Source organism: Dysidea avara, chromosome 1, assembly GCF_963678975.1.
Source record: "Dysidea avara chromosome 1, odDysAvar1.4, whole genome shotgun sequence".
Classification (NCBI taxonomy): domain Eukaryota; kingdom Metazoa; phylum Porifera; class Demospongiae; order Dictyoceratida; family Dysideidae; genus Dysidea; species Dysidea avara.
Genome location: NC_089272.1, coordinates 30237122 through 30263859, shown reverse-complemented (window position 1 = coordinate 30263859; position 26738 = coordinate 30237122). Strand labels below are relative to the sequence as shown.

General features: G+C 38.1%; 2 protein-coding genes across 2 annotated transcripts; both read right to left on the bottom strand.

The window, feature by feature from the left end:
• Positions 1-2641: 2641 nt before the first annotated feature.
• LOC136261265 (short-chain collagen C4-like) lies at positions 2642-3962 on the bottom strand. The gene is made up of 2 exons (XM_066055242.1): positions 3041-3962; positions 2642-2910 (listed from the first exon to the last, which is right to left on the bottom strand). Exons 1-2 carry the CDS (start codon positions 3520-3522, stop codon positions 2748-2750), a joined length of 645 nt encoding a protein of 214 aa, XP_065911314.1. The 5' UTR covers positions 3523-3962; the 3' UTR covers positions 2642-2747.
• Positions 3963-9375: 5413 nt separating this feature from the next.
• On the bottom strand, positions 9376-21280 carry LOC136261259 (uncharacterized). Its single transcript, XM_066055233.1, has 6 exons — positions 20959-21280; positions 16506-16767; positions 15902-16097; positions 15398-15690; positions 11361-11487; positions 9376-9676 (listed from the first exon to the last, which is right to left on the bottom strand). The coding sequence occupies exons 1-6, from the start codon at positions 21049-21051 to the stop codon at positions 9421-9423; spliced, it is 1227 nt and encodes a 408-aa protein (XP_065911305.1). The 5' UTR covers positions 21052-21280; the 3' UTR covers positions 9376-9420.
• Positions 21281-26738: the final 5458 nt, after the last annotated feature.

Genomic DNA, 26738 nt, shown 5'->3' with positions numbered 1-26738 from the left:
TACAAACAAACTTAGCTTGTCTTTTTATACATTTCTTGTAAGTTGCAAAATATACTTAAAATCTAACTAACAAAGAATTTGTGGGATTCATCCACAATGGTGTTACAGATACACTGGTGTTACTATAACACCGCTTAAGGTGCTTGGGATGCTGTAATAACACCCCCTAGAATGTTTTGAAAAATATAGGTGCTGTGGTACCACCTCAATTCTAATAGTGTAGCTAGTAGAATGTAAAAAATTATGCCTTGTAGTGAATGTTTCTTGGCTGGTTTTTAACCCAAATTCAAACACACTATACAACTAACTTTTACTCTCACACCTATGTATATGCATACCAGAGATGCAGAGGCTGAGAGAGTGCCATGCAGCAGCTGGCAAGATATATAGGGTTGAATGTGTATGGAGATTGCGATTTGCATGCATGGGTTGTGTATACAGTCACTGATATACATGTAAACAGGGAGTCTGGTGAGCCCAATCCTTCAGAAGCTGTATTTTAATTAACTTTCAATGATGGTTCAAATTTCATCAACATGAGTGATATAATAATTTTATTGTCAACTAGGCAATGAAGATCAAGACAAAACGCCAAGCCTGTACAAGGTGTTTTAATTAAATTAACTATACACTCTTTATTCTCTTTGACAAGCCACTATTATACATTTTCTTAAAATCCAATAACAAGAAACAGTGTACAGTTCTGTTTTTTAATTTAAAATTACTTCCACCTGAACTCATTTATCTTGTACCCAGATTTGGTTAAAAATAGCTTCTAGATTCAATCTTGTGATAGCCATTTTCCAAAAATTTCCAGGGGGTCTGGGAGTATATATGCCACCAGATCTAGAGCCCCCCTAGCTGGAGAATTATATACAGCTGAGTGCACATGCACTCCATACACTGGTGAGTCAGTCTACTTACCCTCTCCACTCCCACTTACCCTCTCTACTGTTTGGACAGCTATAGTGTAGTTTGAGCCATGAGACTGTAAATTACGCTATACTTCAAAACACTAAATTTGATCATGTGCAGCTGATACCCATACGTTTTCACTACTAGTTCTTTAAGATGTTAGTCTAAGATTGAATTTTGAATTTTAGCTACATAGCTGCACCCTTTAGTTATATTGACAAGCTGTAGGAGAATAATGGTATCACATAAACAAAGTGACATCATTTTTCACTCAAAATTACTACCAAATTCAATCTCAATAGGCCAAATTTGCAAAATTTTCCTGTGGGGGCATGCCCCCAGACCCCCTATATAGAGCATGCTCCGCATGCTGAGTGTGCTTCTCACACTAGTTGTATCAACTATCTTGCTACATTTATAAATGTCCATGTTAGCACCCCCCTTCTGAAATCCTAGATCCGCCCCTGGGTGGTCCAGAGATTCTGCCTACTGCTAGCTAACAGAGCTTGATGCTTTTCACTACAAAAGGCAATCAACATTCAGTTACTGGGTCAACTTCCATGCATTCCCAATAGAAATCTTTGGAAAGGTGTGAAAGTATAGTATATGGCACTTCAAAAAGACTTGAAATGGTAGTCAAACTAAGATAGTCTGGTATTAGTCTACAAGTTAAAATTTCAAAGGGGGTTTCCAGAACCCCAGAAACCCCCTAAATACGCCCCTGAGCTTTCTGATTGACACACAACTAGGTTTCAGGTCCTTGTGATTTGTAGCTAGTGACTGAAAGTAGTAGACTCAAACATGCTTACTATATAACATAAAGAAACTTATGTATTAAAATAATTTTAATTTTTAATCTTGAATATCTATTTTATCTGCTGCAGGTATTTGTACAGTAGTTGTTTCTGACTTGAGTTAATAGATACAAATGTATAATTATGTAAATTAGCGCATTTACAAAATGGTAAGCATCATGGGCAATTTAATGACAGCAGAATGATTGGAGAGTTTGGGCTAGGAAAAACAGAGACAGTTAACACATTATATTGTTACAACACATGAAACTGTGAAAAATTTATATTAAAATTTTAGCAACTGTTCTATTAGGGAATTTGTTGGCTTTAAGTCATGCATCTGGAATTCGAAATGTGTATTCCTTCTCTATTCTCTCTTCCATTAAAATATCCATACACCTGGAGTTTCTACTATTTATAATTAGCTATCTGGTACATGTTAAAAGTTTTTTTTAGAATGTACTGCAGCACCTTTTAGAAGCATGCTACCAGTATATTAATGGCACCTTTGAACTGACCAAAATTAAAGTGTCCTGATTATCAAGGTGCCCTGATTTTCCAGGTAAGTTAGGGAAACCTTAATTTGATACCATTACTAAGTGTCCTGATTACACATGTACAGGTGTGAGGTGTTTTCATTTCAAGTGTTCTAATTAACAGGTTCCATGCAGTATCAATGGTATAGATCTTCCAAGCTATATCTATAACTTTAGTAGAGTTTCCAGCTGTTAATTAATCAAAGCATTATATTATACCTTTTCCTTTATGGTGGAGATCATGTGATGTTCACTTAATTGGCGTACAGTAGCTAGCTTCAATCAATCAATCTATCAACATATCTATCTATCTACATATTCTTTCTATCTATCTATCTATCCATCCATCTATCTATCTATCTATCTATCTATCTATCTATCTATCCATACAAAACATTCTTTAAAGGATTTGACATTGATACTGTGTAGCATAGCAACAATACAATAATACAAAATTAATGAACAGTACTTGAAGTAATATCTTTGCATGATGCTTTTATAGTTACTTGCTGCATACAGTGCAACCCAGCTCTTTGGTGACATCATAAGGACCAGGAAATTGATTTGCCTGAACTTCTATTGGTGAAAGTAGATATGTTTCTTTGCTGTAAGTAGGGGATGGAGTTTGCCCTTCTAAGTCCTTATGCACACATATAAACTCTTGCCTGTATAAAAACAATTTGGAGTTGTAACAAACAGTACTTTACAGTACCTATTGGACAACATGACCCAGACTCCCACAGCACACTCTTGTAGACATATCTTCATCGGCCTACATTATACACTGGTCTTTACCTGTAATAGCCACCTATATCTGGCTGAGTCATCAGGTAGCCATAATATTCTTGGGTCCATCCATTTGGACAACTAACTCTAGCTGGTACCATTATTGATGTAGAAGATTTGTCATTGTAACAAGCAGCACATTTCACAATCTTTCCATGGGAATAACTGAGATGTGAATAACTTGAGGTATGGTACCTAGCACCATACATACGTCCAACCTGTTGTGCTCCAAGTGTGTACTGACCATAACTTGGTATATCAGGAAGACACACTTGATTACCACCTCCTGCTGAATGACGTACGTAGTTACCACCAATAACACCAGAATAGAGTGTCTCTCCTTTGGGACATTCCTTTCTACCCCAGACAATGTAAGTTATACCATGATTGGTTTGGTCTTGATGATATCTCCCTCCAGTGATAATCTTTTCTAGGATGTCTACTTTAGCAGACAACATCTGAACGGTCTCTTGATCATCGGCCTGTGACATCACCAGTCCAGTGGTAGCAAGAGTTCATAATATATATATTTAGGAGAGTATCCAACGCCTGTATTGCCCCTTCAAAACGCACTGCGTATTAATTGTGCAACATTGTGTAATATATCTGAATAGTTTAGTATAATTTCAGTAAACTCCAACACATGGCTTCACCATGAAAGACTTGTTGATAGGCGTTGATATACCAATGCGAAGACCTGCAAGCACTTCAAGGCCCTTATAGCTCTTGAAGCAAGTTAGCACCTTTGGTGATGACGACTATTGCGTAACATTATTACGCAGTGCGTTTTGAAGTGGCAATACAGCATTGGATACTCTCCTAAATATTATATATTATGAACTCTTGGTGGTAGCTACAACAATCAGAGTTAGCAGAATATCCATCTTGACAGGTCAGATCAGCAGGAGCTTTACTTTTTGAAGTTTGACTTATTGCTGTATCAAGTGTTCTTTTATATTCGCTGGAATTGTGCTGATCTAAGCTATGTATTACTTAGCTACTGAATCTCATTCAGCATCTGATATCATCTGTGGTAACAGCTTACTTTATTATTATTATTAGAAACATTAGCTGGTTAATAAACACACATACACCTACACTATATTTGCACAAGAAATCACATTACGCCTGTATCAGCACATTTGTGTGTGGGAACTGGTTTTGAGCTTTAGAATGGCTGAGCATGGGGGTAGTAAGTAACTCAACAATTTGTGTAATTGGAAAAATACCCCCATTTGCACTTGTCTGTTATCTGGTGTAAGTAGTAGCAGTTAAAGTTATTCACATGACTGGGTTCACAAAACAACACAGCACTGCTGGAAACAGTGTATTAAATAGGCCATCACCAGTGCACCACTAATTCAAGTCTTTTATTTATTTAATTGGCAATTAGCAAAACCCTATAAGGATAAAAGGCTAATGTACAAAAATAAGTGTTTAAATCACGTAAATGTTTCATAAAATTGACCAAATTTAAACTGCATGTCCCAGTCATCTTTGGTGAAGAAGAGTTATATAACTAAAGAGTGATTAGCCCTGGTACTAGCTAAGGAGGGTGGTACTGGCAGCATGGTACAATCACATGGTGCATGATGCAATGTTTAAGTTCGTCATTGCGATTAAATAGACCTTGGAGGAGAAATCATAGGAATAGTATAACTGGCATGTTACTAACATTGGATTGGCCATCACTTGAAGTTCATAGAAAGGAGTTACGATTGTAACAGTATCAAGACACACGATAGTGTGTCGTGCGGCCCAAGAAGCCGGCGCGCCACACCGTGAGTATATTAACAGGAAGAAAGAAAACGCAATTTTCACACCTATGTAGCTCTGTGATCCCTTATCCGATTGGAACCAAATTTGCTGGAGACGTGCCGCCCAGTTAGGGTAGTCTACATTCCAAATTTGAAGAAAATCGCTCCAGCCATTTCCGAGATACGAGCGAACAAAATTTCGTTTTAATTTCTTCGTTTTTTTCTTCTTCTTCTTCTTCTTCTTCTTCTTCTTCTTCTTCATCTTCTTCATTTCGCACACTTCGCAAAATTCGCCATAAAACACGAATGCGTGCTCGGATTTGGCTGAAATTTGGCACACTTAAAGGGCTCATTAAGGCGGATCTCCGTACCAACTTTGGTAGGAATCCGATGAACATTCACGGAGTTATGACCGATTATTTGCGTAAAATAAGGTCGAAGGTCTGTCACGCCTACAGGGTAAACGCCTTGGAGGAATCAGTTGAAAATTGATATGTAGATGGAGCAACCATCGTAGGAGTGCCTTTTTGTGGTTTGAAAGGAATCGGGATAAAGACCATGGAGATATGACACGAAACCCAACCTGTGTCAAAATTACGCGATCAATTTTTATGAATAAAAAAACTATTAGTTTTCGTATCTACCAGGCAAACCGCTTAGAGGAACGAGCTGAAAATCAGTATGTAGCTGGAATAATCATCATAGAAAGTCCTTGCAGTAGTACAGAAGAATCGGATTACAAATCACTGAGTTATGATTCGAAAGGCAACTAGGTGCAGCAAATGCGAGATCGAGATACTCTAATAGAACAGTCACCCTAATAAAGCATTCAGCTGCATTTATAATTTACTCAGCTATATTACATTGTAAGTTATTCTGTAGGGAATTCAGCTACAAACAAGTCACCCTGTAGTCAGATCAGCTAGAAGAAGGTACCTAATAGAGAGTTCAGCTACAAATAAGCCATCATGTAGAGAGTTCAGCTCAAATAAATCACCCTGTAGAGAATTCAGCTACAAAGAAATTGCCCTGTAGAGAGATCAGCTAGAAGAAGTTACCTTGTAGAGAGTTCAGTTACAAAGAAACAATCATGCAAAGAGTTTAGCTACAAACAAATCACCTAGTAAAAAGTGCCGCTATGAACAGATCACACTGTAGAGAGTTCAGTTAGAAACAAGTCATCCTATAGAGAGATCAGCTAGAAGAAGTCGCCTTGTAGAGAGTTCAGTTACAAAGAAACAATCATGCAAAGAGTTTAGCTGCAAACAAATCACCCAGTAGAAAGTTCCGCTATTAACAGATCACACTGTAGAGAGTTCAGTTAGAAACAAGTCATCCTGTAGATAGATCAGCTAGAAGAAGTCACTTTGTAGAGAGTTCAGCTACAAAGAAACCACCATGTAAAAGAGTTCAGCTGCAAACAAATCACCTGTAGAGAATTCAACTACAAACAAATCACCCTGTAGAAAGATCAGCTACAAACAAGTCACCCTGTAGAGAGATCAGCTAGAAACAAGTCATCCTGTAGAGAGTTCAGCTAGAAGAAGTTACATTGTACAGAGTTCAGCTACAAAGAAACTACCATGTAGAGAGTTCAGCTGCAAATAAATCGCCCTGTAGAAAGATCAGCTAGAAGAAGTTACCTTGTAGAGAGTTCAGCTACAAACAAATCACCCTGTAGAGAGTTCAGCTACAAAGAAACTACCATATAGAGAGTTCAGCTGCAAACAAATTGCCCTGTAGAGAGTTCAGCTACAAACAAGTCACCATGTAGAGAGTTCAGCTAGAAGAAGTTACATCGTAGAGAGTTCAGCTACAAAGAAACTACCATGTAGAGAGTTCAGCTGCAAACAAATCACCCTGTAGAGAGTTCAGCTACAAACAAGTCACCATGTAGAGAGTTCAGCTAGAAGAAGTTACATCGTAGAGAGTTCAGCTACAAAGAAACTACCATGTAGAGAGTTCAGCTGCAAACAAATCGCCCTGTAGAGAATTCAGCTACAAACATATCACCCTGTAGAAAGATCAGCTAGAAGAAGTTACCTTGTAGAGAGTTCAGCCACAAACAAATCACCCTGTAGAGAGTTCAGCTACAAACAAGTCACCCTGTAGAGAGATCAGCTAGAAACAAGTCATCCTGTAGAGAGTTCAGCTAGAAGAAGTTACATCGTAGAGAGTTCAGCTACAAAGAAACTACCATGTAGAGAGTTCAGCTGCAAACAAATTGCCCTGTAGAGAATTCAGCTACAAACAAATCACCCTGTAGAAAGATCAGCTAGAAGAAGTTACTTTGTAGAGAGTTCAGCTACAAACAAATCACCCTGTAGAGAATTCAGCTACAAACAAGTCACCCTGTAGAGAGATCAGCTAGAAACAAGTCATCCTGTAGAGAGTTCAGCTAGAAGAAGTTACATTGTAGAGAGTTCAGCAGTTTAGCTGCAAACAAATCGCCCTGTAGAAAATTCAGTTACAAACAAATCACCCTGTAGAAAGATCAGCTAGAAGAAGTTACGTTGTAGAGAGTTCAGCTACAAACAAATCACCTTGTAGAGAGTTCAGCTACAAACAAGTCACCCTGTAGAGAGATCAGCTAGAAACAAGCTACCCGTAGAGAGTTTAGCTAGAAGAAGTTACATTGTAGAGAGTTTAGCAGTTTAGCTGCAAACAAATCGCCCTGTAGAGAATTCAGCTACAAACAAATCACCCTGTAGAAAGATCAGCTAGAAGAAGTTACCTTGTAGAGAGTTCAGCTACAAACAAATCATCCTGTAGAGAGTTCAGCTACAAACAAGTCATCCGGTAGAGGGATCAGCTAGAAGGATCACCTTGCAGAGAGGTCAGCTACAAAGAAATCACCCTGCTTCATCTTTTCTTCTTCCTGTAGTAAAGAAAAAAATGACAGGTTAAAAAGCCCTAAAGCCGGCCATAGGCTGGCTTTGGGGTATACAAATGCAAAAAGAAGTGAAATCTAATCCAAAACAGCCAAGCTGTAAAAAAAGAGTGCGGCCCTGAGAAAGGCTATGGTGAAAAAAGATGTGAAATCCAAGGTGGCGGCCAAGAAATGGCTGTGATGGTAGGTTAATGGTAAAAATTTTAATAACAACAATTCAGTGAATTTGGTGCCGCTTGGTCTTGGCACAAAATTCACTTGAATTGTCGTTATTAAAATTTTTACCATTAACCTACCATCACAGCCATTTCTTGGCCGCCACCTTGGATTTCACATCTTTTTTCACCATAGCCTTTCTCAGGGCCGCACTCTTTTTTTACAGCTTGGCTGTTTTGGATTAGATAATAGTTTTTGTACACATTCCTACTCAGTATCTTTATTGCGAGCATTCATGAGACTTGTCACCTGACAGGTCAATAATTGATGACTTACATCCTGTTTGCCATTTTAAGGTTAAATTTATTTTTATAAGTTGTGGTCTGCAGTCCCTAGTACTCTAGCTATAGTATCTGGTCCCCACCGGAGACAGTAAGGTGGTTAATTTCACCTGAGGCCAACCAAATGCAGCACCATTTAAGCTTGTCGCACTACCCAGAATAGACAGCTCTTAAAGCCGACCTCAGAGTACATAGTTTGAGTCATCTGAAGCATAAAACGGTGTTGTTGGTTTTTGTGCGATGTGAGGTTCTGATCCAGGCCTGTATGTAGGTGGGGGAGAGGAGGGTTCCACAATTTCAGTATTAAAAAGTCCAAAATTTTAGTAGCAATTTTGTTATATTTAATGACTGAAATGTCACTGACTGAAACGGCACTAAATTCAGCCTTTTTAGCATCTATTTTTAAGGTCATGCCCCCCCTAGCTTTACATGCTGGGTGTGTGTAATGATTTAATCCTACATCACACCACACAAAAAGGTCCACTTTCATCTAAAGATCATCTGCATCTTGGCATGTATACACTGCATAAAATTGGAACCAACAAAACTTGCATTCTGCAGTAACTATAGGTTCTGAGTACAATGCAGTGCAAATGCATTTTCCCCTGCGATATATAGTACTTGTCTTCACAGCAGTGACTAGTGGCTCAGCACTGATCCAAAAGGTGGAGGATGATTTCTACAAAGAAATGGGAATGACTGCAGAGTATCCAGCAGAGTCTTGCAATGAGATATTATATTTTATAATAATTATTTTAACCAGTGATGGTTTAGTGGCCATACTGTACCCATGTACCCAAACAAACTGTGAGCTTTGCACTTTGCTTTGGTGTTGTGTACCACTTTATATAATATGGAGCTATGCACACACTAGTGAATGATTTGATGCTCAAATTAACTGGTAGATTCTGCAGCTTTGCAGGAATGGCATTAGCTAGAATGTTTAAAAACATTTTTATTCCTTGTGGTGGATGCTTGACTGGTTTTTAATATTTGCTCCCTCTCAGATCTATTCACTTGATAGTACAGTCGTACAGACACACCACTCAGAAAAGATGGCTCAAGCTAGCCTCGAGTAGTTTTAGCAATAAAATATATAAATGCTGAGGCTTTGTAGTAATTGATTACGTTTTATTAAAACTTTGTATTACACTATCAACATTGGTATATTATATCCAGGTGATATAAAATGTGCAGATATAAAATCATATAAATAAACAAATAATAATAATAATATTATAATAATTATACAACAGCATTTTTCAAGGCAGGAATAATTTTGTGTTGTAGTTCATCGTCATTAATATATCCATCACTGTCATCATCACTATCAAAAGCATTAAAGTCCAGATCTTTGTTTTCAATGAGACTCAACAGTGGTGAGTGCCTGGTTGGATATGAATAACTGCCATCTTCTCGTGTTTTACTGCTCAGCTGGTGAACTTGTTGAACTTGGTGAACGTTAGGAGTTGATCTTCTTGGCCCAGCATAGAACTTGGGGCTAAATAAATTAACAACATTATGCATTACTTACATGTATATGTGCGGTTCTAGGTAGACAGTATCTTTGTACACAATTAAAGTGAAACCTGTGTAGTATATGAGTGTCTAGATTAATGAAGGTGATCTATATTTCCAGAAAAAGTACTATAGTGCTTCAACTATAATGTCAGTATTTGCAGGTGTCCCCATTGACAGGTTCCACAACAGTGGCAAAAAAGACATCATACAGTATGATAGTACTGTATAGTAGGGACCACAAAGGAGTAGGCGTGGGCCATGAAATAATATCACCCAACAAAACAGCCTCAATTTCTCCTAACGATGATGGGACAGTATTGGCTAGGTAAAACTAAGCCCAAACAAGCTTTCAGATCAACCCAAAACGCTTTAAACATGTTGCTACAGAATTTTTTTAAATGTTTATTTAATGGAATTTTCTAGTGACTGACTGACTGATGCCTTCAGACAAGTGTAACTCGATAACAGCTAACGCTACAGGCTTGATGTTTTCACTGTTCAACGTCGCTTCAGCCCGACAGGTGCGTTTTGGCATACCGCAGTATGTACAATGCATTCTTCATGGACTTACCAGTGTCCTCCTTGTGTCCCATTCATCTTTGCTGACAGCGAAAAGTGTCAATTTGGTGATAGCACGTGATGGCTTCCCTTCGTAACGGAAATCGTCCGTATTTGTCATAGTGGCTATTTTGATAGCAGAGGTTCTTTTCAAACAGTTCTTGATTTGTACTGCTGTGTAACGGGTTGAACATAGCCAACAACAAAGCATAATGGATACTTCAGTTTTCAGATGATAATTGGGAGGCGCAGTGCCATTTCAGATGCGGTGTGCATGGGTTCACCAGTCATAATAATTATATACACAGAAAAATTTGGAATTTTCAACTAGAGTAGGGACCATAGCACATTGATAAAAGTACTGAAACAAGCTGGAGTAGTGCACGATATTAAATCACAGTAAAATAATAAGAAGTGTTATATTCCTACTGTGCATTTCCATTATGGTATCTTTAGCACAGTAGGGATATAACATTTTTTTATTGTTTTACTGTGATTTAATATCGTACACTACTCCAGCTTGTTTCAGTACTTTTTATCAATGTGCTATGGTCCCTACTCTAGATGAAAATTCCAAATTTTTCTGTGTACTTGTTATTAATAATTTTAATTGTTCAATTACAGTATTAAATGTTGTCATAATTATTTATTAGTCTAGAGTAGTACTGCAACATAGTCAAGAGTATATAAATCTGAAAGCCTGTGAACCAGTAATAAGACTTCAGATTTTTAGTAGGGTGATTGAAACCCAGGGCTCTGATCAAACACTCTAATAAAGCATACAGCTACTATGCAATACACTATACTAACAGCAAATAGACAAAATACTCTAATAGAACAGTCAGTTTCATTGTTTGGAGACTCAACCGATAATCAAAATTCAGATAATCAAGTCCTACTGCAATAGGACTATGTAGGGGTTTAATGACACAGTACTAGTGCATGTGTAGTTTGCCTATCCTTTGCTTGCAGTTTTACTACCATAAATTAAAGCACAAAAGTGTTGTTTATAATATGCTAATTGAAGACTTCAATCGTGTTCTTTTTCTAGGGCCCCAATCAGTTACTACACACACACACGTACGTACGCACGCACACAAACTTACAAGACAGTTTCTTCATCCACAGAAGCTGCTGATATCATTTTTGGTGGACGCCTGTGCCCATTAGTGGGATGGTCTACCTCAGTGTTGCCATTTGTAGAGTGTTGCGAATTTACAGACGTTTCATTATCTATAACATAAAATAACATATATAACTAGATCAAGTAAACAAACATTATGAAATGCTGATGTTCTAAATTCTAGGTGATCCTCTGATAATAAATCAACCCTAGCTTACTGTATACACATATACTGCACACAATATCAATTCATTTTAAATTAGTTGCTACATGTATTGGGAAGAAACCGTAACTTCAACAAACACATTAATAGTAGCTATATGACAGTTCAAAATTGTTTGTCTGTTGCTAAAGACAAAAGCCTTAAGGTTGCTTGTATGCACACTCCTCTGTTCCCATAGACAACAGATAAGTAAATTAAAACGGAACTCGAAGAAGGTGTGAAGATGGCAGAGTTTTGTTCAGCCGGTCGCATATGTATGTAAGAGTAAAGCCATTGCTACAAGTGCTATACTACCAGTATAACCGATCGTTGAAAAGGAATGTGTTACCCACACACTGCCATAATTATATACTTGGAACAGCGAAAAAAATTTATTTGTACAGCAATTACATATATGGCAAATAAATAACAGGTGCTTGATAAATTGATAAAGAATGCAGCAGTCAGCGGTAAAATCTTTATTAAAAATTAGTCGTAACTGTTTTAGGCTTGTTTGTCTGCAAAAGGTATGGTTACAAGGCTATAGCAGGCAGTGTACATATATCTGCTGCCCACGCAATCAATCAATCACCCTTTGCAAAGGGTCACTAAAAAACCCTGTTTGAGAAGCTGGCATAGCTGTTTTATTAACTATTTGGCTTCCTTTTCCATGAAAGGGGTTAGTGGAAAAATAGAGTAGACCTTGTAGACTCAGTCCCCTGCATAATTAACTATCAATACAAATTTACACACAAACTTTACGTGATTTTCTACTCCTCCTCCCCTGTTCTGAAAAACTGAAGAATATCGATTATAATATTGGCATATCGGTTACTGGAATGAGCAAATAATCGGTTTTGGTATACATGAAAATATGCATATCGGTGCAACACTAGAAACAAGCTACAAATAGCTAAATCTGTTCATTGTGAACATGCAGATCCATCCACCTTTACATTTTCCTATGTTACTCTGTGTGTGCAAATAAGGACAATTTTACTGTACAAAGATTTTCTTACTGTCCATGAACAGGAAAATCTGATGGTAATAGGCTTGTCTTAAATGTTTCACTACATACCCTACAGCATGCATAAAATATTTAATGCTGCACGTCAGCGTTGAAACCGGGTCGGGTCATCCGGGTCACATTTTCTCTGGGTCATCCGGGTCAACCGGGTAACATTTTCTCCGGGTCATCCGGGTCACATTTTCTCCGGGTCATCCAGGTCTGACCCGGTTTACAAATTATCCAGGTCTGACCCGGATTGGATCACGTGAGAAACGAAATTGTCCATTTGACGACATGGAAACTTATATATAAACGCTATCGCGTAGCTCTTTCGTGAGCCATGCCCACTTGCATGCCCACTTATCGCAATACAAACATACGCTCAGCCACGCCCATTTATTAGTAAGTGCAGTATGTAGCATGAAACTGAGGGTATCTATGGTGAGGTGTAGCTATTGTTAGTAGGTGATGACCCTTTTTTTTTTTTGTCTTCAACCTACAGCCAGGCTGAATTTGCAATACTAAAAGTCTGGATCCACCCCTGTTTACTCAACACAAATCGAACGCTCAAAATGTAGTCTCGCTTGCTCAAGACTAGCCGAAACATAGCTCTTATCGCATGCCTCGGCTTTAATTAATCCGGGTCAATCCGGGTCACATCTGGGTCTGACCCGGATTGCTATCCAGGTCAGTGGGTCATCCGGGTCAGCAGTAGTGACCCGGTTTCAACGCTGCTGCATGTGCGAAAATGGCAGGCTTTTGCTCATGTAGAAGTTAGTAAATACATAGAATCAAGAGTAATGTCAACACCATTCACAATGAATTGTTTAAATATATTCTAATGGTGGTGAAGTCAAGGAAATAATAAGGAAACCATAAGCTGTAATCTAGGCCTTTAACCTCTGTGGCTTCATGTCTAACATCTATCCTATATGCATACAAGAGATTCTTACAGGTAGACATAGGTTCAATATTGCAAATTCAGAAAAACACTTTTGATTTTTGAATGCTTGCATCGTGAACGGGGAAAGTTTTGCTTGACGAAAATTTTGTGTTACTGAGACTATTCGTGGTGAACGCTTCTCAGTAAAGGCTATAAAAGTATACTGTAAAATTACTGATTTAGCAGCAAAACTTTCGTGATTTGCTTTGAAACCACGAAAAATGTACATTTCCCTGTTTATGGTATATTGCACAGCTGTATTACCACCTCACATTTAAGAGTTGCCACACTGACACTTTAAAATTGCCATAAAGACATTGTCAACAGTAATACCTGCTAATATTGGGGGTGTATCCATTCACTGGACTAGACTACTGGATTGGAATACTGGACTGGACTACTGGACTGGCATACTTTTGAATTTTGCACATTCTGTGGTTAAAATTTATTGAGTCTCGCAAGCCAAGGGTCCTGAAGGAACCTACAGCCGACTACTAAATGCTGAATATGAGCAGTGGAGTATGCGATAACTGTCTTAATAATTTTGCCGTGATTTATTATGTCCTACAACACTTATTCCTTACACTGGTATATAGTAATACTGTAGGGAATGTATATCAGCAATAGTTAACCAGCGATCAACTTGCCAGTTGACAAGATATTCTTCGTGTGAACTCAAGGAGCAAGCTATTTATAGTATAGTCTTGCGTGGCAAGACCTTTACTTCTGGAAAAAGGCTTACTGATTAGAATTTTTTTCAATGTGTGCTTAATTATAATCATTGTGTCCTGCGGCACTGAAAACAAGTCCGTCCATGCTAACCCAATTCCTGAGCTCACACTAAAGATATCTTTAAGGATATTGTCAACTGGCAAGTTGATCGCTGGTTAATTATTGCTGATATACATTCCCTACAGCATTACTGTACACCAGGGTAGGGAATAAGTGTTGTACGACATAAAAAATTACAGCGAAAATATTAAAAGACAGTTATCGCATACTCTACTGCTCATATTCAGCATTTAGTAGTGTGGCTGCAGGTTCCCTCAGGACCCTTGGCTTACGAGACTCAATAAATTTTAACCACAGAATGTGCAAAAACCAAAAATATACCAGTCCAGTAGTCCAGTCCAGTGAATGGATACACCCTAATATTGTAGTGTTTCCTTGCAAACAGTTCTTGTTTATGGTCTAGTCGATGTACAGCATAGTGTTTTGTCTTAAAACATTTTCAGTTTTTACCTGACGGATGTCTGCAGGATTACGCCTTACAAGAATTCAGACTGAAGTATTTAAGGTGGTATAGACAGTATCATACAAACACTGAAAATGGTGTGGTCACCTATTCAGATTTACTTATTACAATGTATCTAGACGGTATCTATTGTTACTTGTTTACATGACAATATATTCACTAAGCAGTGTAACTATCTAGATTTAAAAAAAAAAAAACTTTGAACCCATTACTAGCTATCAAGTGACATTACAAAATACAAGTAGAAAATGAAAGTATTACAAATCAAAGGAATTTCCTGATACTAAGAACTACTGATGATCATACATCATTTCTGATGACAGTTGGTGTATGAGGAAACACTCTACTAATTGGAGCCACAACTGCCCACACAATATCATGAAGTGGCATTATAAATTAACAGTAGTAGTGACATAACTCTTCAGCAATAACAAACTCTTCAAAATATGGCAAAAGGTTTTGTACCTAACAAGTCAGGCTTCATCCATTTACCTCTAAGACAGGCCAATAGTTGTTGATCAAAGGCTTCACTATATACGTAGCAAAATCAGTGCACAGACTTAAACTATCGAAAAATTTCAATCGTACCTACTTCATGTTCAAACACTCACCACATCTAAAGGATTTCTCATCCACCATAAACTTTCTAGTTCCACGTGGGGACAGTGACAGACATGTTGGGGTAGGAATTACTTTTAGATATCCCCTGCTATCAGTTAATTCAGCACGACTGGGAATATCCAAAGATTTACTACTACTAGTTCCATTGCTAAGCATGTCCATACTACGTGAAGGTTGCAGGCGTGCTGGACGTGCCTTGGCTGATAATGACTCCAGTAACTTGAATAATTGTTCACTGCGTTTGCCAGTGAAGAAGAAGTTTCCCTCGCCTGTTACTGATGATCTAAATTAAAGAAAATTAGAATGCTATTCTTAGAACTACGATGGTAACATACATAAGGGACTTTTAAAAAAATACTTGAAAATAGCACAATTTCATAAAATGTACATACTCCTGTCAATACAACTTTTAACAAGTATGCTTCAGATGGTCCTGGACGTTTCATTAAGGTCTTATGGAGGCTAACAAATCAGTACTGTATATAAGTTCGTACCTTCCAGCTTCAATTTCAATAAAAGGTATTTTAGGTTCATAACAGTATCTACGCAAGTGATTGACACTCCACGTCCACTCCAGACGATTAGATTGAGTAGAGTACGCCAATAAGTCATTGTTATTATAACACAGTATGTAATGTCCCTTCCAATCTGGGTGTTGTGGACACCTCAACAGGAATAGGGGATAACAATCTATTAAAACAAATGTGAATATATACAAACAATAGATTCTGATGACTGTTAATTGTATGCAGACCTGTTGAATATCCTTATCACAATTGTCTTACATGTTACTTCATTCATAGCAAGACATCAACACATCTTTACATACAATTAACAGCCATTAACACTCAATAGAATTCGCACATTCTGTCATAGTGGATCTATGTAAAATAGTTATTGGCCCTTTTCATCACCCAGACACACAATAGGATAAAAGGCCACATGAGACTATAATATGTACACAGTATTGTAGGGTATGGGCATGTATTACGTACACAGAATTTTTGTGTCAAAGAAGTTAATGCACTACAGGGCTTCCTTGAGTATTCTCAAGCAAACAAGTATGCATTGTACACAACAACACAAATGTACACTCACGTAAGAAATCCTTTAGTTTGCTATTCCAGTGTTCCATTGTAGCAACAGAGGAGAATTGTAGGAATATTAGGTGATCGGAGAATGTTAGTTGTAGTATCTTCTGTTTCTTGCTGTATCCCATATGTGATATGTCCATCATGTCCGTGACGTTCTCAAAAAAAAGTGCTGGACTACGCTTGACATCAGATTTTGAAGTAAAGAATTGTAACGAGCCTTCACCAGGTAAATGGGATATTAATACCACCCAAAGCTTAAGGAACTCCTATATACAACAGATGATGTGAAAGTATTAAATAGCAAAAACTGACACATAAAAAAAACATCAATGCTAAGGACATTATCCATTCACAGGGTTGACCATTTTGCTAACAAATTTGTACAAGTACTAGTAGATAAACATCACAAGACTTTGCAGCAACACCATTAAAAGTATTAGTAGTTAGGTCAATAGTCATAACACTAGTTTGATGTTCAACATACAGTGATTGTAGACATATACGTACATACACAGATCAGCAACCTCTTTGTATAAGGGTGATTAGAATGACGTATGAACATTGTGAATGATTACTCTGGAGTAAAACTAGCCACGAGCATGACAACAACATGTAGAAAAAGTCCTACAGTACCTTTAACCCTTAAACGCGCAAAGGCCATTATAGTGGCCCTCACGCATGGCAGTAAACAAAGCGCTGTAACTTCCGAACCATTGTCCCTATGGCTACGCAACTGCCATCATTTAATTCGTGATGTAATAGTGAATGAAATGATATGTAGGGTTTTACCCTACACTGAAACACAGGGCCAAAACTCGCCATGAAACTAACTTTTTACGAAATGAACACGTAAAACTGTTTACATACCTTTGGAAAAAGACCCGTATCTCCTTCCCAGTTCATTCTATTGTTCTGCAATAAACGCCGATCGATTCGCCATTCAATTATGCCTCAGGCCGTATATGGGTCACGTGACTCAGCCAATTACAAATATGGCTGCCACCGGAAGGAATACGAAATCGCGAAAAGTCAAGACGCTGTTCTTCATCGCTTCATAACAAGTGAACGCCTGTTGTTACAGTGGTTATTTAAACTTCCCCTGATAGCCTATTGAATAAACTTTCTGTTTATATAAGGTGTTAGGCTAATTCAGTTTAGCAAACTCTCACTACTTTGAATATAAAACCAATTTTGGTAAACACGCATTTCTCAAAACCTGCGTGCGCGTTTAAGGGTTAAGAAGTCCTGCTAAATTGTGTACACCAAGATACCTGTTCTATTCCCATTTGTCTATGAGTACATGTCATGTAGACATGTTTGTAGACCCAAGAAATGTTATAAAAATGTTTCATTGTATCACATTACTACAATGGAGCAGACAAAGACACAATGTTCTGTAAAACCCTACAAACACTTCAAAGATACAAAACTGGAAATCTGATAGGGAAGTAGTACCATACAGTCTGACCATAAACAAGTTCACTCATGTCCCTATGGATGTAAGTGTGACTAATAGTGTTACACAGTTATAAGATACACTATTAAGGCTTCTCAATTACTCAACACAATCTACTACAATATGGTAAGCACATCATTAACAATGACCTCACATCCTAAAGGATACAGCCACATGTTACCACCCTTTCCATATTTGTACACTGGTCAAAATTTTCCCTACCACAAGCCATACAAATGTAGACCATCATCCCATATTTAACAAAAGGAACCAGACTGGTAACTACAAGTTCACATTGGTGTCAATCTGTGTTGTGTATATGGAGGTAAGCGGAGGATTGTGGTTGTCTGTGGTCACTTCATTGTTGTGGTTGTCTGAAGTCACTGTATTGTTGTTACCTTACAAATTTGGCTACACCATGTACATTAACTGTGTGCCAACAAGAGATGATAATGAACAACTCTAGATACCAGTGGTGTATCAGCAATGACACACAAACATACAATCTATTATGCAGTGGGACCTTATTGTGTATCTTATGGACGTAACTAACTGGGAACAAGCAGTGAGTGTCCTACTGACTTTATAAATTTTACTTCTTAACAGATAATATAGTCACATTCTCACAGTATAAACGTATGGAGTGGTCATTTGCTAGACACTAAGGGTTACATGTAAGCCTGTCATTGAGAATATTGTGTAGTAAGGGGTTCCTATAATTGTAATGGTGGGCGGTATATCCTGATATCATTTCCACAACATTCAGTAATCACTTTCTATTTCAATAGCATTATGCAAAACGTGCATTTTTAAATAGCTGTTTAGGGGAATCACCACAGTGTTTTGCTATTTGCAAGCATTCATGCACACACATTCACAGCTTTTGAAATAATTCGTATGAACACATCTGAAAATACATAACAGATAAATTCAGGCATTTCATTAAGCAATATTTTTTTAGGAAAGCATCAGAAGGAGTGTAGCAACAGTAGAACGTAGCTCCTCCTCGTTCGACGCCTTACTATACAACAAAAAATTTACAAATATCTCTGAACAATTGACAGTGATACGTAGGTCAATGCAGCAATACTTGTCGAATATTTGTTAGGTCTTTAAGCTATGCTCAGACAGATGAAGCCAGGAAGCAATTTTGATTGTGAACTTTAAAAGAAGAAACAGCGCTCTCAGACATCAGTTTACAGATTTCAGTACACATTCAATTAGAAATAATCTGTCAGTTTCTTCACAACTGGTATTCATCAAATTTCTACACTGCTCAATATTATGTCACTTCACTGGTTAAATATGCTCTGAAAGTTGACCCTCGGATTACGTAAACATGAGACAGACAATATGACTTATAATAAAAGTGGTGTAATAACAATACTGTATGTATAAAAATTATCACCTACCTAGTGCAGGGATGTGCCCACAGTGGTCGGCACTGACCACCAGTTAAATAAAATAGCCACCACTACCTCTCACCAACCACTACAGAATCAACTGTGACATAAAAGGTTAAGGAGCCACACTACATTTCTTGACTCAACTTTATTTCTTGTAGCCACCACTACTCTAATCCTGGGCACATCACTGCAAGTGACATATCCCAATAAATACTTCAACCAGTTATTCAACCTGCTGTGATTGCCATATAAAGGTAAGTCAGAATTTTTCTACAAGACCTCTCACATCCCACACATTGTAAAACATATTAGCACTTAAAGGTCCACTGAAATGGAAAGTTCAGGTGTCATTTTATAGAATATATACTAAACACATTATAATGTGTAAGAGTGAAAGTCTACTGTGCGGGTAGTGATGGTAAGCTCTCCTTTTCAATAATGTACATACGAGCATAGACGAGCCTTCCAAGATTAGCAAAGAGTGCTGCTGGTAAACTAGAATAAGTATTTTCAAAACCAGGCTAGCATTAGCATGAGTACAATCATAGATCACTGTTACGCTTACTTTAGTCTCTCAATACCAATATTATCCTCAACTGTACGTCCTAAACTCCTGTGAGAGTGGTACCATCTGACGCAGATGTTCATCTACCCTGATTTGCAGTGTAGCACATATATAGGATACACCACCCAAACGTGGGCTCACTTCAACCACCATACTGTTGGTTTCACTTGCCGCACATGGACACTTCTGTGTATCGCACACGTCTCACAGTCTGATACAACTTAACTATGCACCTATCAAAGCTTCTATCCCCATGCAGACTAAAGAGGGGCATAACAAGGGGATTAGATAGTCATGGGATTGGATAAAAATAATTTATGCTCCAGGTGTGGGGGTTTAGGTGATGCTTGTAACAACGGATCGAAATGCTCAAACAGAAATAGGAACGGATTAGATCTACAATCCAACCAAATCACAATATTGTCCCAGTGTAGGGGAATTAGACTTAATTAGAGTTGAGTCTAATCCCCTTCTTGCCCACATGGGGTTGGGTGGGGCAAAACTTACAGGTGCATTACATTACTAAAATGCATTCTACTAAACAAAGCAAAACCAGACTGAATTAAATGTAATACCAATAATACCAAGGACTATTACAGTGCATTTTATCATTTCGGTGGACCATTAATCAGCTCACCTACTCTACATACAAGAACGCACTAAGATGCAATTTTAATTAATGGGGCAGTATCATGGCCCCCTGGAGGTTCCAGAGGTACAGTATCGCTTTTCTGCCTGCTATAATTATTTTTGTATTGTAATTTATTAGTGCAAGTGTTGCCAGAGCTCCTGTATTGTCCGCCCAGTGCATGGTACCCGAGTCTAGACCCCTGTACTCAAGTTGTATTTTGTCACTCAGTCTTGACATCTCTCTCTCTCTCTCTCGACATCTCTCTCTCTCTCTCTAGGCCCTAAACGGGCCTCAGGGGCCATGCTGTGTTGCGTGTTCAGTAATCAAATTGTATTATGATAAACCCTTTCATTGATGATGATATCAACAGCATTGTTTCAGTATGCGCAAAATTCCTACCTTTGGGTTTAGTTTCGATGGATCGCTTGGCGAATCGGCTAGTCTTAGCACCTTTACACTGTCGGATATATTGACGCGAAAGGTTGAGGCCATCTCGAAGTGCAGGTAGACTGTATAAAACTCTAGTAAGCACAGCGTTCACTCCCTCATCAGACGGTTTCCGTATAAATACTCCTCTCGTATCCGGTAATCGATCACATGATTACATCACCATTAATTGAATCCGTCCACAGTCACATAAAATACCCTTGCCAGTCTTGTGCACAGCAAGCTATATTAGTGAGAAAATTGCACTGTCATTCGACTTGATTCGTCCTCTACATCAGACTACATGTACCTGACTGAGCAAATGTGCAATCATAGATAATAGACACCCCAGGGGTGTCTATTATCTATGGTGCAATGATATAAATCTGGCGCCCTCCAACTTGGCGCCCTCTTCAGTTATGCCGAAAGGGGCGGACGCTGACAGGACCAAGAAACATTACACCGTGTACAGTAGCTACACAGACATCTGTAGCTATATTGATAGTTTGTAGTACTTTGTACAAATAATATGTTCAACTTGTAACTAGCGCTTTCATCAATCAATGGTGTCAACATTGGTGGGGTCTATTCTACGGAACGGAACGGAACGGAATGATGGACTAAACTGCGGAACGGAATGCTTTCTCAGATTGAAGCTTGCAGCTTACCATTGCTGTACAAGTTATCAGTGGCACTTCCAGCAGGTAATCAAACGTTACCCCAAGAAAGATAAAACGAATTTAAGGATCGATTGTGGGTTCTTGTTGGTTGTCATTAGTAACGAAGTAGTAATTGTGGGAATAGCTGACTCAGTGTGCTCATCTTCGGATATATCAAGTAGGGAACTTAATGCATGACTTGTTTTTACTAGTATGTGAGTTATTTTTACTTACTTGACTTTAGATTGTACAGTCTGAGGCCCAGCCTTTCTAATCGGCATAAATCAGTATGTGTATAGCTACACTACAAAGGAAACAAGTATGGTGACAAGCTGAATCAACTCAGTCTAAGCAGAATCTAAAGGAATTTTGTGCAGTATGTGAGGAGCAAACATTCAGATACCTCAAGGAGGCTATATTGTGTGAACATCAATGATTCATTAACAGAGTAGTGGACTATTGTCAGATATCTCAGCCTGAGTACTGAGTTGAATTCTGGATGGGGTCTATTTTACAGAATGGAATGCTTTCTGAATCAACTTGCAGCTTGGCTAGCTGATATCATTGCTGAAATTGCATTTTATCAGTGGAACCTCCAGGAAAATGGAATAGGATAATTATAAAACATTAAGTGATTGTTTAGGTAATCATGACTTTATTCAGTCTAATAAACAGAATATATGGTTGATTGAGTGAGGTATCACTTTCAGAATGTTCAGACGACCAGTGATGAGATGCATGGATTCATCGAATTTTTGTTGTGGTTGGAGACATTAAATATCCAAAAGCAAACTGACTGTATAATATTAATTCACTTTCTTTATATTTTCTCAATTTTGAGCCTGTATACAAATAATTGAATTTTCCTTGTCAATAGAAATCCTAGAATAAGATGGGAGAGAAACTTATCTTTGTTTACCTATACTGTACAACCAAGAGTTCGTAATACTGATTTGTATGGGGGAGAGTGTCTAACTCTCAGTATGGCCTGTACAAACACCCTGCGTAAAGTTCACCTTTCATCAAATCAACACCTTTACTGGGGGATAGAAAACTGTTGATTAGTGTTGCTGAAGAAGGTAAAGCCTTTGTTCTGAAATAAGGCCGAGGTGTTACTTTAAGCAGGGTGTTTGGTGAATGCGTTCAAGTTAGACACTCTCCACCTTATTATGAACTCTTGGTACAACTTCAAAGGAAAATGAAGAAAACGTACAGATGAATCAATAAAATCACTACAGTAAGGTGAACAGACTAGTGAGATCTTGGTTAATTAATGACAGTGGTTGGAGATTAAGTGTGGTAGCTTCTTGTTCTTGAATATGTTGCAAAGTGGAAGTACAAATCAAAATGGGATATCAATTTCATTATGAAAAATTTGTATACATTAATAATCTAGCATTACTATTTCATTTGTCCTCCACTTAAACATGCTACAACAGTACTAGTGTCAGTACATTGGCAGTGAGTCTACCTTGAAATCTCAACTCTAGAGTAGATCCAACACACCGCACTGTAACAAATACATGTGATCCCATTGTAATTTCATGGACCAGCTGGACTGGGAATCACTTGAAAATAGACAAACAAATTTAACCTGTTTTGTTTGAAGTGAAGCATGTGAAATGTTACACTTAAGAAATCCTAGGATTCTTAGGTGGTATGTAATTAATGTGAGTGTTTCATTTCAGGTCTGACTAGATACATTGAAATTACACACACATCTTGGTCCAAATCTCGTTTGACTGGTGGCTACGGGCATGGTTTCACATGCGGCTTATAATAGAGATTTGGCTGATCTTGGAGTTTTGGCATTTAGCCTGATTCAAGGCTAGCAGTCAGACACATCCTTGAATTGTGCAACAGATAAAATCAGTTCACTATTGAATACGGCATTAGTCCACTGCACCAGCTGTTAATATATAAATAACTCCATGCATACACTTCAGTGATGTTTGCAGAATATTCCCTCCTTGCGGTCTGCCAAAATATTTGCTCCTCACACACTGCACAAGTTTTAATTCAGCTGGCTCTTTCCTGTTACCAGTATCTTCCTGCTTGCTTTATTTATACACTGACTTATGACTTGAAAGACCGGCCCAGACTGTTTTCTAAAGTCTAAATAAGAAAAACAGCTCACATAAAGTTCCCTTCCGTATGGATGAACATCACTGATACAGCTCATCCCACAATAATACTTCGTTACTAATGACAACCAACAAAAACCCACAATCGATCCGTTAATTCTTTTTATCTTATATTTAATCACCCACTGGAGATGCCACTGCTAACTTATAAGGGAAGTTTCAGCAATGGTAAGTTGCAAGCTTCAATTTTAGAAAGCGTTCCGTTCCGTGGTTTAGTCCATCATTCCGTTCCGTTCCTTTCCGTAGAATAGTCCCCACCGTCAACATTTTGGGGTAGTGCTAAAAGCCGGAACGGAATGGAACGGGGTGCGCGCTAAGTGAATAAATCGTTTTTTGCAGATTGTACACCGTTTCTTACCATTACATAGTGACTAGAATTGTGCTGAAGTTAGTTTTCTTCTACTTGTAGGTATGCTAGAAATCGCTCGCTCGAAGTTTCTATTTAATGCCCACTGCACGAAAGCGTTTTGCAATTACCTACGCTGAAAAACTATTATTTAACCTGCTAAACTATTATTTTGTAAGCACTGTAAGCATATGATTCACTGCCACTAACATACACTGTGGTTAACTGTCGTAAATTATTGCCCATGCTGGCAGACTTCAGAAAACCATCCTCGCTGTTTCTGAAGAGTTGGACACGACTATAACATGAAAATACGACAGTAGTTTACCTTTTAGAATGTTAAGGAAGCAATTCTACATCAGGATTAAACAGAATTTGATGGATTGGTAAGAGCACAACATGCTACGTGGCGGGCATTAAATAGAAACTTCGAGAGTGCGATTTCTAGCTTGCATATAAGTGGAAGGAAATGAACTCTAGCACAATTCTAGTCACTATGTGGCAGTTGGAAACGATGCAAAATCTGTCTCAAATGATTCTACTTGGCGCGCGCCCCAATTGGTTCCGTTCCATTCCGTTCCGGCTTTTAGCACTACCCAACATTTTGTCAGTACACATTCAACGTCAACACTGCAACATCAGTTGATATTCTCTGGAATGATTTTATGTCCATCTGTAATACTTGCACGTACGTACCAGGTTCCAACCAAATTGTCTTCAACTAAGCGCCACCAGCCTTGGATTAACAGCCACATCAAGCATCTAACCCGTAAAAAGCAACGTGCCTACAATCATGCCCGTGCCACTAATACAGAATATGACTGGGCTAAAATATAAGGATATTAAAAGACAGTGTCAGTATGAATGCCGCAAAAAAGCTGCAGGCCCAGACAATCTTCCATCTTACTTTCTCAAAAAGGTATAGCAAATGAAATTTCCCCTGCCCTTTCTATAATTTTTCAAGCGTCACTGAACCAAGGAGCCATACCTGACATATGGAAATCTGCTCTGATAGTTCCAGTATATAAGAAAGGCAGTAAGAAGGACCCTGCCAACTACCATCCTGTATCACTAACATGTATATGTTCAAAAATCATGAAACACATTATCTACTCTAGCATGTTTGAACACTTGAATCATCATCAAGCTTTAAGACTGAGATGAACAACATGGCTTCCGGCAGCATAGGAGTTGTGAGACGCAACTAATTACAACAGTACATGATTTTGCACAATGCTTAAACCAACGAGGGCAATGTGATGTGTTGCTGCTTGACTTCTGTAAAGCCTTTGACAAGGTCCCCCACTCCCGTCTCTTCCACAAGTTACAATTTTATGGTATTAAAGGACCTCTTTTGTCTTGGATTAAGAATTTCCTTTCTGATAGATCACAACAAGTAGTATTAGATAATAAACAAAGTGACTCATGTAACGTGTTATCTGGTGTACCACAAGGAACTGTTCTGGCTCCATTATTATTTTTAATTTACATCAATGATCTTCCTTTACATGTCTCAAGTAAAACTTCGACTTTATGCTGATGACGTTATACTTTACTCAAATATCTACATTATACTCCGTGGAGGACTGCCATCAATTACAACGTGATCTTGACTCCTTAACACAGTGGGCACACAAGTGGCTTATGACCTTTAATCCAATTAAATGTGAATTCCTATGAATAACAAACAAGATAAACATCATACCATTTACTTACCACATTGACAGCTCTACAATCCGAGAAGTCACTCATGCTAAATATCTAGGTGTAGTCATTGATCAACACCTTAACTGGAACGAACACACAAAACAATATGCTAGTAAAGCCACCAGAATTAATGCATTCTTGCATCGTAATCTTTATCAATGCCCTCCCACAGTTAAATGTAATATTTATAAAGCAATGGTTCGCCCTATTATGGAGTATGCTTCCTCAGTCTGGGATCCACACACATGTGCTGACATTAATCAATTAGAAGCTGTACAGAGATCTGCTGCAATAATGTGCTATAAAGACTTTTCTAGATTCTCCAGTGTTTCCACAATGTTAACTGATCTCGATCTACCCACCCTGCAGAGCAGAAGGAAAAAATTAAAATTACAAATGCTGTATAAAATCATTCATTGTTTAGCTGATATTCCAGATGATTGTTTAACTCCCGTTCTCTCCTTTTTACGTAGTGGCTATTTTAATCAACTAAATACTAGAGTGGACAGTTTTAAATTTTCCTTCTTCCCTTCAGTGATTAAACTATGGAATAAACTACACCAGAACATTGCTAATGCTCCCACGTACACTAAGTTTTGTAATGATTTGGACACTTTTATAATTACACCTGTGCATTATAATCATACATGATTCCTGCACAGTACACAATACTGTAACAATACAACACAATTAAAAGCAAAAAACTAGATCACACAGCAGTTAGTACGCTGAAACATCAGGGATCTACCTATACTGGCTCACAGGAAAAGGCAGATTTGCTTGCAGACTACTTTTCATCTGTGTTTACCCACGAAGATAAATCTCATATCTCAGACCTAAGTGGTAAAACATTATCTAGTATCCCACAGATTGTAGTGCATTCAGATGGTGTAGCTC

Bases quoted from the DNA above. Each gene is read 5' to 3' on its own strand.
- LOC136261265 (XM_066055242.1), bottom strand. From the start codon at position 3,522: ATGTCACAGGCCGATGATCAAGAGACCGTTCAGATGTTGTCTGCTAAA. The intron at 2,911-3,040 runs GTAAAGACCAGT...GTTTTTATACAG, and splicing joins GATATAGGTGGCTATTACAG to GCAAGAGTTTATATGTGTGC.
- LOC136261259 (XM_066055233.1), bottom strand. From the start codon at position 21,051: ATGGCCTCAACCTTTCGCGTCAATATATCCGACAGTGTAAAGGTGCTA. The intron at 16,098-16,505 runs GTGAGTGTACAT...TTGTTTTAATAG, and splicing joins CAAACTAAAGGATTTCTTAC to ATTGTTATCCCCTATTCCTG. The intron at 11,488-15,397 runs GTGAGTGTTTGA...TTTATGTTATAG, and splicing joins TGAGAAATCCTTTAGATGTG to ATAATGAAACGTCTGTAAAT.